The sequence below is a fragment of the Ips typographus genome, linkage group LG6 (genome assembly GCF_016097725.1).
Source record: "Ips typographus isolate SLU linkage group LG6, UJ_Ityp_2.0, whole genome shotgun sequence".
In the NCBI taxonomy this organism is placed as follows: domain Eukaryota; kingdom Metazoa; phylum Arthropoda; class Insecta; order Coleoptera; family Curculionidae; genus Ips; species Ips typographus.
In genome coordinates this window covers 11,254,293-11,265,567 of record NC_138427.1, presented here as the reverse complement: position 1 = coordinate 11,265,567, position 11,275 = coordinate 11,254,293, and the positions used below count along the sequence as shown (strand labels likewise).

Genomic DNA, 11,275 nt, shown 5'->3' with positions numbered 1-11,275 from the left:
TACAAGAGTTTAGTGTTGAAAATTGACTTAAAAACCATAGAAAATGACTTGGAGGCTTAAAATTTGTCTTTGAAGTCAGTTTACATAATTTTTAGACAACTTACAATACTTAAATGTTAAAAATTGGCTTCAAATCCATGAAAAGTGACTTGAAGTCTTAAAATTTGACCTTTAAGTTAGTTTAAATGATTTTTAAAGAACTTACTGGACTTTAGTGTTGAACATTTGTTTCAAAACCATGAAAAGTGACTTGGAGAGGACTCACTTAGAAATTAAATTTTAAGTCAGTTTATATGATTTTCAGACAACTTACAAGACTTTAGTGATGAAAATTGATTTCAAATCGATGAAAAGTGTCTTGAAGGCTGAAACATTGTCTTTTAAGTTGTGATGATTTTAAGACAACTTACAAGACTTTGCACACAATTTGACAGTTTTTATTTGAACAGTCCGTAACTTGAATATTTTGACAGTTACAGAGTGCTTGTGACGTCACAATTACAATTGACACTATACTGCTTTCTGTTTACATGCAACCAAACATACAAAACTGGATTCTTCTGGGTAGCAGTTTTCATATACTGCTTTCTTAATAAAGATAGATTTTTTCAATAAAAACGTAAAGTTATACAACAAAAATGTATTTATAAAAAAAACAAATAATCTTGCACTACTAATAAAAATTTACACTCGTAGAAAACAAATTACACAACTTTTTCAATAAATTCGTAAATATCTTTGGCTAACAAGTGAGGTACTTCGAGTGCCGCAAAATGTCCGCCATCAAGGTAAATATTGGACTGGACCAAATTGGGAAATCTAATTTTCAACAGTGACGCTGGTGTTATCAGAATTTCGTTTTTAAACTGTGCGCATGCTGTTGGAACTTTCGATGGTATGCTGCGAACAAATCAAATTTTGCCCTACTTTGCCACATGTTTTAACCAAAAACTTACTCATTCAATCCGGAAGTAAATATGGCTTTATTGAACATTTCAGAGTATAATCTTTGTGAAGTAGTAATTGACCGAGTCACCCAGTAGATCATAATGTTGTCCAGTAATTGGTCCAGAGTGAATTTTTTAGTCAAACCTCCATCTTCTAGATTTTTCCATTCTGGATTAGTCCAAGTGGTAAACTTTTCCAAAATGTAGGCAGCCAAACCAACCGGACTATCTCTCAGGGCAGTACCTTTACAAATAACAAATTACATTTTTTAAATGGTTTTAAATGAGTTCTAACCAATTGTGTCCGGTTTAGTGGATTGAAGGTGGCAGTAGCCCATTTCCAACATGACAACATCAATAGATCTTTTAAGAACTGGTGTAAATAAGGGAATCTCCTCTTCAGTTCCTATTAAAGAAGGGAAGGTTGTTCCTAAAATTTTAACGTTTAATTTCACTTTCTTAAGGAAGAATTGGTTTCTATACCAAATAACCAAAGTTTGAGCGTGCATATAGGACTTATGCAAGTGCAGGTGTTGGAATGAACTCCCAGGACACTGTCTGGGTATAATACTTGCATGTAGCTGACGATTATAGCTCCCCAATCTCCACCCTAAATTTTAGTGTATTGAAGGGATATTAATTTGGATCATGGAACGAAAATTACCTGCACATAAAACTGTTTAAACCCAATCCTGTGCATTAGATTTTTGAAGATTTGTCCCATTCGGGCAGGACTTAATCCAGGTTTGTCGGTAGCTTCAGAAAATCCATACCCAGGTAAACTGGGAATAATAACCTCGAAAACGACTTTCCTCCCTTAAAATGATTCATATTTAATAGTATGAATGGGTAGAAATGTGATTCTGTGCTGCACATGTAGATTTAGAATAATTCATTTGGCCTTTATTACCTTTTTGGGGTTGCGTTAAAAGTGGAATAATTTCGTAAAACTCTCTTATAGAACCAGGCCATCCGTGCAGTAAAAGTAAAGGTACTACTTTGATGTTTGAGTTTTGAGGTAGTTTAGGTTTAACGTGAATGTAGACAATGTTCAGGCCTTGAACACTCACTTGGTAAAGAGGGTATTGATTTAGGAAATTTTGCCGTTCAGTCCTGAAAATTAAATTTTAGAGAAAGTTGCTTTGATGTTATAGTTTAGTACCAGTTGTAATTATTTTTCCAGTAATCTACTACGGTTTTGAGTAAATTGGTGTTCATTCCATAATTTTGCTTTACTCCCTCCAAAGGTGGTTGAAAGGGTAAGGCGTTATCCAGTCTGGTTTTCAGGTCATCTAGCACCTATATACAATTCAGGTAGATTCCATTTCTTAAATCAGCCAAACTTACGTTTTTAGGAATGTCAATTTTGAACGGTCTAATTGTCGTATCCTCCTTGCTGGGATCCCCCTTACCCCACCAAGTATCAGGATAAACAGGAACTTCCGGATAACTGTTTAATTTAAAATAAACCACGACCACTGTACCTAAAAAAGCCAACAGCAACCCAAGAAATCCTTTAAAAATCAGTCCCATTGTAAAATTTGGGATGTCTTGCTGCCACTAGCACACAAAAGCTACTGCTGTTGCTGTTAGTTAACTATTTTAGTAGGTAGAGAGAGCGAGCCAAACATGCGTCCAAAACTCGATTCAGTAATATAATTGACCTTCAGCTTTGAACTTGTTTACAATTTAGCTGTTACTAATCACACAGTCTATCCAGTGAATTAAAAAAAGACAAATATACACCTCTAGTATACTGAGCACACTAACTTAGATAATTCTGATATGCAATCAAATTTGTTCATAAATAAGAAATAATGCGTTCGAAATGCTCTATCATCTCTTGACTGTAATAGATCATTAAGAAGGAACATTTATATATCAGCATGATGAAGAAGTTACTATATTTGATATTAATTTTTGGTAGCTAATGAAATGTGATGATACAAGTGAACAGAATTGATAATAACGAGTGTCACACGTGTGCGTTTACTTTTTCCCCCTATAATGACCATTAATCTGAGTTTAAACAACATGGACATAAACAGGAACTTCTGGATAACTGTTCAATTTAAAATACACTAAGACTACACTAGCAAAAAAGCCAGAAGAAGCCCGAACAACTTTTTAAAAAATGATCCTATTTTTTAAAACAAATTATGTCAGATAAGTTCTTTTTATGGCTTGTACTTTATCATAACTGACCTGGAACAAATATGAATATAGGGTCATTAAGTGCTGATAGGTAAGGTTATCGGAAAGAAACTTGTACAGTCATTTTGATGTCAAAATGACCTTTCTCACTTAAATCACAAAGATTGAAAAATGTTTGTTACAAACTTGTTTTTCATAAATTATCAAAAAAATTATTTAAATGTAGTTTAAGTTAAGTTAATTAACCTTTTAATATGCCAAAACTTTGTATAAGATTCAAATCATTGAAACAAATTCTATCAAGTTCGTCTCTGTAATTAGAAATGTAGATAATACCGTAGATTAACAGATATGTGTTTATAAAGCAATTTATACGTAAACATGGGTCTCGTTTTACAAGCTTTGATCGGTATCCTTGTGATTTCAGTTGGTACAGTATTTTTTAACACATTTAGGGAAAAAACAGTGCCAGTTTACCCTGATACATGGTGGGGTGATGGAGACCCATCTAAAGAAGACACTACAGTAAGACCTTTCCAAATTGATATCTCAAAACAGGTTGGTTATGAGAGTATTATTTAAAGTGTTATCTTGAGTCCAATTCATATCAAATTATAGGTTATAGACGATTTAAAAACGCGCTTAAACAACGCGTTACCATTACAACCATCTTTAGAGGGTGTACAACAAAATTATGGCATCAACTCCAACTTGTTGCAAACAATTTTGGATTATTGGAAAAGAGATTATAACTGGTAATTATTATTTAATTGTGATGGATAAAAATCAATACAATTTTTCTTTATAGGACCGAAAGGCAGCAATTTTTAAACAAATTTCCCCAATACACAGTCAGTGTACAAGGATTAAAAATTCATTACATCCACGTTAAACCGAAAGTAAACAAACAGGCCGATGTTAAAGTTGTGCCTTTGCTTTTGCTACACGGATGGCCCGGTTCTGTAAGGGAGTTTTACGAGCTAATCCCTTTATTAACAGAACCCCAAAAAGGTAGAAATTGATATCCTCGAATATGGGATAATTGAAATTAACATTTTTTAGATAGGAAAGTCGTTTTTGAGATAATCGCTCCAAGTCTACCCGGTTACGGTTTTTCTGAAGCCACTAACAAACCTGGCTTATCTGCTATAAGAATTGCCCAAATAATGAAGAATCTTATGCTTAGATTGGGTTTTAAACAGTTTTATGTTCAGGTAGACAAAACTGTGTTTGACTTGAAGCATTTTTCTACATTAAAATTATCACAGGGTGGAGATTGGGGGTCTATTATACTTACATTCATGTCAGTACTCTATCCAGACAATTTATTGGGTGCTCATTCTAATATGTGCATGTGTGATATGTCTTTGTGTCACTTGAAGTACTGGCTTTTTGGTTAGTTTTCAGGTAGTAAGCTCCAGTTAATTTTAATTCCATGAATGTTTCAGGAACAACCTTTCCATCTCTGATAGCAACCGAAGAGGAAATTCCTTTTTTTACCCCAATGGAAGAGAGGATATTTAGTTCAGTGATTTTGGAAACTGGTTATATGCATATCCAGGCCACCACGCCGGATACCATTGGTTAGAGTGTATATCTAGGATTTAAACTGTATTTTAACCGAATTATTCGAAAAGGTACTGGTTTAAGAGACAGTCCAGTCGGTCTGGCTGCGTATATTTTGGAAAAGTTTTCCACCTGGACTAATCCGAAATGGAAAAACTTAGAAGATGGCGGTTTGACTAAAAAATTCACTCTGGATCAACTGCTTGACAACGTGATGATTTATTGGGTAACCAGATCGATCACAACTTCAGAACGACTGTATGCTGAACAGTTTAATAAAAACTCTCTCTCGTCAGGACTGGATAAGTGAGTTTCTTCAGCTAATTATGGCAAAAAAACAATGTTTGTTGGTGTTTTAGTATCCCATCAATAGTACCAACAGCATGTGCGGTATTTAAAAACGAAATAGCGATACAGCCACGATCTTTGCTACAAATGAAGTTTCCTAAACTAGTTCAGGCCAACTTTTACCAAGATGGGGGACATTTTGCCGCTTTCGAATTACCAGACGTTTTAGCAGATGATATTTACAGTTTTGTGGAAAAAGTCATTAAATCTGTTTAATTTTGTGAAGTGTTTTATTGAAGCAAAATTCTCTCCAAGGACAACTACACAGATTAGATTTATTATCTTTTCTGTTGCTTATCGAAACATAAATAATACTACTCACTCCAGGCAGGTGATAGTACAATTTGTGTGCATAAATAGTAGTTTCTAAAACCATAATGGGACTAATTATTAAAGGAGTTTTTGGTGGTTTATTGGCGTTTTTTGGTACGGCAGTTCTAGTTTATTTCAAACTGAACAGTTATCCAAAAGTACCGGTGTATCCAGACACCTGGTGGGGTACTGGAGATCCTACTAAAGAGGACACCACTATCAGACCATTCAAAATTGATATTTCACAATCAGTAAGTGTTATTCAAAGTAGTTTTGCATTAAAATATTTTTGTTTTTCAGATTTTAGATGACCTGAAAACCAGACTAGATAATGCCCTACCTTTTCAACCGCCTTTAGAAGGGGTAAAGCAAAATTATGGAATGAACACCAACCTACTCAAAACTGTAGTAGATTACTGGAAAAATAGTTACAACTGGTAGTAAATAACTAATCAACTGGAATATCCTTTGCTAAAACCGAATTTCAGGACTGAAAGGCAAATTTTCCTGAATCAATACCCCCAATACCAAGTAAGCGTTCAATGCCTGAACATCGTCTACATTCACGTTAAACCCAAACTACCGGAAAACTCAAATATCAAAGTGTTACCGTTGCTTTTGTTGCACGGATGGCCTGGTTCAGTCAGGGAGTTTTACGAAATAATTCCACTTTTGACAGAGCCTCAGGATGGTATTGTTTTGCGTAGAGAAAACTAGGGAGACTATAGCGTTTATTGTCTGTTTTTTGAAGGGAGAAGAGTAGTTTTTGAAGTTATAATTCCCAATTTGCCGGGGTATGGATTTTCCGAAGCTACCAACAAACCTGGACTCAGTCCACCGAAAGTAGCTCAGATTTTTAAGAATCTAATGAAGAGACTTGGATTTGAGAGGTTTTATGTTCAAGTAAGTTGTTAAACAATTTTACTCAGTTTATTTACACGTGCAGTATTTGGGTAAATTACAGCACTGTTCGCAGTTTGTGATACCATTAAGTTAAGCCCCTATGAGATGAATTTATATAGGTAGCTTTATTTAGGGTGGAGATTGGGGAGCTATTATTCTAAGTTTTATGCAAGTTCTTTACTCAGACAATGTTTTGGGGGCCCATTCAAACAGTTGTAGCTGCATGACCTCAATATGCAATCTAAAACGTTGGGTATTAGGTATTCTGGACTCACACTACCCTCTAACAGATCAACTAATTTTTTGGTTGTTTCCCAGGAACAACTCTCCCATCATTAATAGCTACAGAAGAGGAAGTTCCTCTTTTTACACCAGTTGGACAACGGTGGATTGACTTGTACATGTTGGAAATGGGTTACCTACATATTCAGGCAACGAAACCCGACACAGTTGGTTAGAATTTGAGGTTGTAATGATAAAAATTGTTTTAATAAGGTGATAATTGAAGGTGTGGGCCTTAGAGACAGTCCTGTAGGTTTAGCAGCTTACATTTTGGAGAAGTTCACCACCTGGACCAATCCAGAGTGGAAAAATTTGGAAGACGGTGGTTTGACTAAGAAATTTACCTTGGACCAACTACTAGACAACGTTATGATATACTGGGTGACTCGTTCGATTACCACTTCTCAGAGATTATACGCTGAAATGTTCAACAAAGATGTATCTGCGTCTGGTTTAAGCAGGTATTTCCAGTGTTTTTAAAAAACAAAATTAGTGGTGATACTTCACTATATTGCAGCATACCATCTGAAGTCCCAACTGCCTGTGCAAGATTTAAGAACGATCTCAGTGTAACTCCAGAATCACTGTTAAGACTGAGATACCCTAATTTGGTCCAGGCTAGCATTTACCACGATGGTGGTCATTTTGCTGCGCTTGAAGTACCAGAAGTATTGGCGAAAGATGTCTACGATTTTATTGAGAAAATTGTGTAATTTTATTATAAAATATCTCTTAATAGCATTATTTTCATCAAAACCAGTAAATCTCGTCCTATTCAACTGGATAATTACCAAAGTAATTTTTAGATTTGCTTTGAAAAATATCATAAATTATGTACGTTTCGAGTACCTATAGAGTTCGATTAGGATTTATTTCGCTTTTCGAAAATGTTTGAAACGTATACAAAACCGGAAGGCGCATAGTGTTTGAAGCGATACGTTTAACTGGCAATTTCCGCGAGGTGCATCTGGAAAAATGGGCCCTATCGAAGCCGGATAAAATCGTTTCACAATTTATTGCACTCGGAATTTGCTGGAGCTGCCGTTGAGCCGATACAAAAGTCCGATAAGATTGATATTAAAAAAGTACGATAGTACAGGGTATTGTGCCTTCGGGAAATTTTCCCCACCTAATGAATAATTTTCTTTCATTTTTCTTACATCCCCACTATGATGCTCTCTACAGAATGTTTAAATTCAACTTAGTTTTGTTCAAAAGTGCTTTTTGAGCCTAATTTTTCTTCTTTTCCTAGAAAAGAAAGTTTGCTTTTAGAAATCCATGAAAAATTCAGTAATATTGCCTTTACGAGTACAGCTAGCTTTAACCTTCTGGTTTAGTAAATCTCAGCACAGTGAGTAGTTTGTGATTGGTCAGAAAAAGCAGCTTTTAGCTTCCTGATTTTTAGCATCTAAACCTAAAACTTTTTTTCCATTTCTGCAACAAAACTCAAAACTTTCAACTAAGTGTAACATGTGCATCGAAAAGCACCGGTAAATATGTGCAATGCTATTTAATTAAACACTTTCCGGCAAGATATGGCAAATAATCCTCCCCTCATAACGGTCTAATTAAAATCGCCTGGTTCAGTTATCCGTAAGATTCTGGGACCGCAACACTGTTTGCGTCATATGCCCGAACAATGTATGTCGTTTTGATTGGTGCTGTGCAACCGTCCTCCTCTGAAACTCAAATAAACTGGCAAGTTAGTGAAAGGCACCGAATATAAACAATCATTTTTGTATTTCTTATTTTGGTGGGAAATTGGAATTTACATTAGTCCTTACATATCAAATATACATCATTTAAATCAATATTACAACAAAGTTTTATTATACTCTAGAATATGTACATTAGCGAACTGAATAAGTTGAAAACAATTCCTATAATCTATACATCTCATTCATGCTGCACAAAACAATAAAAGCAATTGCAGAATTTTCCGAATCAAACTAAAAAAAACCACAATTTTGTTCAAAACAATTAATATGATTAAATTATAATGGTAACACAGGAATTTGCATTTGAAGCGCCGTATAACGTTCAACTCTGCATAGCAATAAAGTTTCAAATTAAAGTGCTGTAGATTGTTTCTAAAGCTTTTTATGTTTCTAGTCTAATATAACTTCTGAATTGGTTCACATTTAGTTTGAATGTGTGTTAATATTTGCATTTTTAAGCAAATCGGTTAATCATTTTATAGACAATAATGTGCATACATGTTTTTTTAACCAAAATGGGAAGTTTTGCAACTCTGTCCTAAATTTGCAACTCTGTCAATAATTAAGCAATAGAAACAATCTGAATAATTCCAGTAAATAAAACAGAAACTCTTGCTTGCATTCCTTTTAAAGCTAAATCGTTAACCTCCCACATAGAAATTTAATTTGTGTGATTTTCCTGGAAAAAAGAATCTCCCACATAAAGTGCAAACAAATTAAAACTAAACACAATAAATTTTCCTCATTCAACCAGCATTCATTGGAGTACAATAACTAATAATATTATCTATCATACACGTCCGTCAGGTTTTTTTTTTCGGTTGGTACACATTACTAAACACTACTTATTGCTCCTGCTATCAACACTAATTTGACGATCAAACTAATTTTAAATCCGATATTAAAGCAAGAAGTGGAGGAGAACGTAAAATCATCCATGTCGGTGTTGCTCAACTTGCTCGGTTGTCTGTCAGTTGATTCGCTAGTGAGTTTCGCGTCTGAAAATTAACATTTCACTTATTTAGTCGAGTCAATACTAATTTTAGATCGCGTTTTGAAAATAATGCACTTCGTGAACGACTTCATAATTCGTTACACAAAAACTTAAAAGCACCGGAATTAATTAAGCGTGTTTTCTCACCAATTTTCCTCTGTTATATTTCGCATACATTTGCATCGTTTTAACCGTATTATAACTTTGGCGCAGTTTTCGAAATTATGTTTTCCTTCTTTGCCGATTTTATTTATGAAGGCGCACGGCGTGTGTTGCGTGTACCATGCCTCGCAATAATGAATAGAGGCAACGAAATCAACTAATTAAGCCCAGTTTGTATTAAAACAGAATAAAACTGTAATTGCTAAACTGTTTATAGTTTGTGATTGGTCAAGGAAAAGAGATTTACCTTTAGATGTCCAATTAAATTTAAATCAACAGTTTATAAGGGAAAATCATACTGACTCACCTTTTTCCTTTACAATTTCTCGCGTTTTGATCTCGTTAACGCTCAAATCTAATACGGTTTCCTTTTGGGGCCTCGATCTATTCGGCGTGCCTGTAAAAACACATTTCAGGTAACAGAAGGCAATGATGAATCAAATAAACGTTTCATATCAACCCAGGTTGGATTAATGTGTGACTGCAGCTAAAAAAAAAACCGAAATTTGGTTATTTGATATGAGTTTAGACGAAAAAATGTGTCAGTTATATGTAAATTATTAAATTTATATGTGTCACATATTAGACTGAAATTTTGATTTTTTTTGGGGTAGAAATTCTGTCTTCAAACTTACAATTTAGTTGCAATGTTGTCAAACTGACAAATTATACTATTTTAGTTTGAAAAGTGTTTACAATGTTACCTAAGTGACAAATTCTTCCAATTTGGTCCAAATGTGTTTGCAACATTGTCTTAACTGACAAATTCTGCTGATTTGATTTAAAGTAAAGTTGGGCAAATCTGAGAATTTTCGAATTTCTTCTGAAATTATCGCAATGGTTATGACAATGACAATATTGACATTTAATGTCGTGTCAAACTGTCAATGTTGTCATTCAATTCAATATTCAATGTTGTTATCTTCATTCTTTGTTGACTTGACTCACTTCCACGTATTTATTATTCTATTTTTTTACTAATTTTATTATCGATATTTGAGATTTTTGAGTTGAATCGACAAACAATATCATAATCAAACAATATAAAACGTGAATTTTGACCTTATATGTTATTATCTTCTCCTCTTCTGTATTTCTTCCCAAAACTTTCACATTTTGGAAAGTTTCCTCTGCAGAAAAGTGTTTTTGCAATGTTGCCAAACTGAGGCTATAATTTAACTAATTTCCGACTTTAAAGTCGAAATTTAACTAAACTTTGAATTTGAAATCAATAAAAGTAGTAATACAAATCAATTAGAAGTAGTAATAAGAAAAAGGCTAATTACAACTCGTTCAGACTCTTCTACAAAATAACATAATTTTTGAATTCACTGTTATTAAACTAATAAGTTTTATAATAGAGCAAAGTTCCTGATATAATTTGCTACGCAATATGTTTATGTTTAAATCCTTATTTTGCTCACTTTGTACCAACATTGCGGTACATATTCGTCTTGCAAACTAACAAATGGATTTGCATTAACTGCGAGGATCACACACAATTCACTTTATTCATGAGGGAGACGTTATATTCTAAATTAAAATTCTCAATTTTCCGCCAGTCTTACTAGAAGGATTTTCACATTTTCTATTTTACTACTTAGCGGAAAATTCCTACTTTTTGCTAACAAAATGAATCTGAATACTAACTTGTCGGTTTGGTGGTTGGAGCGGTTGTCGCTTTTTGGGTGGTTGGTTTGACCGTTGTTGGTGTAGGTTTGGCTGGAAAACAAAACCAATTTACTTCAATATTGCTTTTGACGTGACATTACAAAAAAACTGAAAGTTTATTGTAAGCCCAGAAGGCTAAAATCGTTTTCCTCATGGGAAACAAGGCAGTTTGAACAGGTTTTTAATAAAAGTACGTTTTAGCCTGAAGAGGTTTCAAA

At 34.1% G+C, this 11,275-nt stretch overlaps 3 protein-coding genes across 3 annotated transcripts in view; 1 reads left to right on the top strand and 2 right to left on the bottom strand.

Moving 5' to 3' along the window:
• Positions 1-625: 625 nt before the first annotated feature.
• LOC145730103 (juvenile hormone epoxide hydrolase 1-like) lies at positions 626-2,550 on the bottom strand. Its single transcript, XM_081981104.1, has 8 exons — positions 2,295-2,550; positions 2,110-2,246; positions 1,858-2,060; positions 1,612-1,763; positions 1,431-1,557; positions 1,243-1,377; positions 957-1,191; positions 626-900 (listed from the first exon to the last, which is right to left on the bottom strand). Exons 1-8 carry the CDS (start codon positions 2,478-2,480, stop codon positions 705-707), a joined length of 1,371 nt encoding a protein of 456 aa, XP_081837230.1. The 5' UTR covers positions 2,481-2,550; the 3' UTR covers positions 626-704.
• An 895-nt stretch (positions 2,551-3,445) lies between these two features.
• On the top strand, positions 3,446-7,225 carry LOC145730484 (uncharacterized). Its single transcript, XM_081981699.1, has 16 exons — positions 3,446-3,659; positions 3,720-3,856; positions 3,910-4,112; positions 4,164-4,315; positions 4,370-4,496; positions 4,550-4,684; positions 4,739-4,973; positions 5,027-5,228; positions 5,372-5,578; positions 5,628-5,764; positions 5,816-6,018; positions 6,079-6,230; positions 6,364-6,490; positions 6,549-6,683; positions 6,739-6,973; positions 7,030-7,225. The coding sequence occupies exons 1-16, from the start codon at positions 3,483-3,485 to the stop codon at positions 7,223-7,225; spliced, it is 2,760 nt and encodes a 919-aa protein (XP_081837825.1). The 5' UTR covers positions 3,446-3,482.
• Positions 7,226-8,251: 1,026 nt separating this feature from the next.
• Positions 8,252-11,275, bottom strand: part of LOC145730104 (lachesin-like) — a 30,171-nt gene continuing 27,147 nt past the window's right edge. Inside the window, exons 8-10 of the mRNA XM_081981105.1 lie at positions 11,037-11,108; positions 9,694-9,783; positions 8,252-9,228 (exon numbers count right to left, since the gene is read on the bottom strand). Coding sequence (XP_081837231.1) covers positions 9,065-9,228; positions 9,694-9,783; positions 11,037-11,108 — 326 coding nt within the window. The 3' untranslated portion in view covers positions 8,252-9,064. The remainder of the gene's footprint in view (positions 9,229-9,693; positions 9,784-11,036; positions 11,109-11,275) is intronic.

Excerpts from the sequence above, each read along its gene's own strand:
- LOC145730103 (XM_081981104.1), bottom strand. The coding sequence starts at position 2,480 with ATGGGACTGATTTTTAAAGGATTTCTTGGGTTGCTGTTGGCTTTTTTA. Across the intron at positions 2,247-2,294 it reads AAATTGACATTCCTAAAAAC|GTGCTAGATGACCTGAAAAC; the intron begins GTAAGTTTGGCT and ends AATTGTATATAG. Across the intron at positions 1,378-1,430 it reads GCTCAAACTTTGGTTATTTG|GAACAACCTTCCCTTCTTTA; the intron begins GTATAGAAACCA and ends TTAAAATTTTAG.
- LOC145730484 (XM_081981699.1), top strand. The coding sequence starts at position 3,483 with ATGGGTCTCGTTTTACAAGCTTTGATCGGTATCCTTGTGATTTCAGTT. Across the intron at positions 5,765-5,815 it reads TGGAAAAATAGTTACAACTG|GACTGAAAGGCAAATTTTCC; the intron begins GTAGTAAATAAC and ends ACCGAATTTCAG. Across the intron at positions 6,684-6,738 it reads AACGAAACCCGACACAGTTG|GTGTGGGCCTTAGAGACAGT; the intron begins GTTAGAATTTGA and ends TGATAATTGAAG.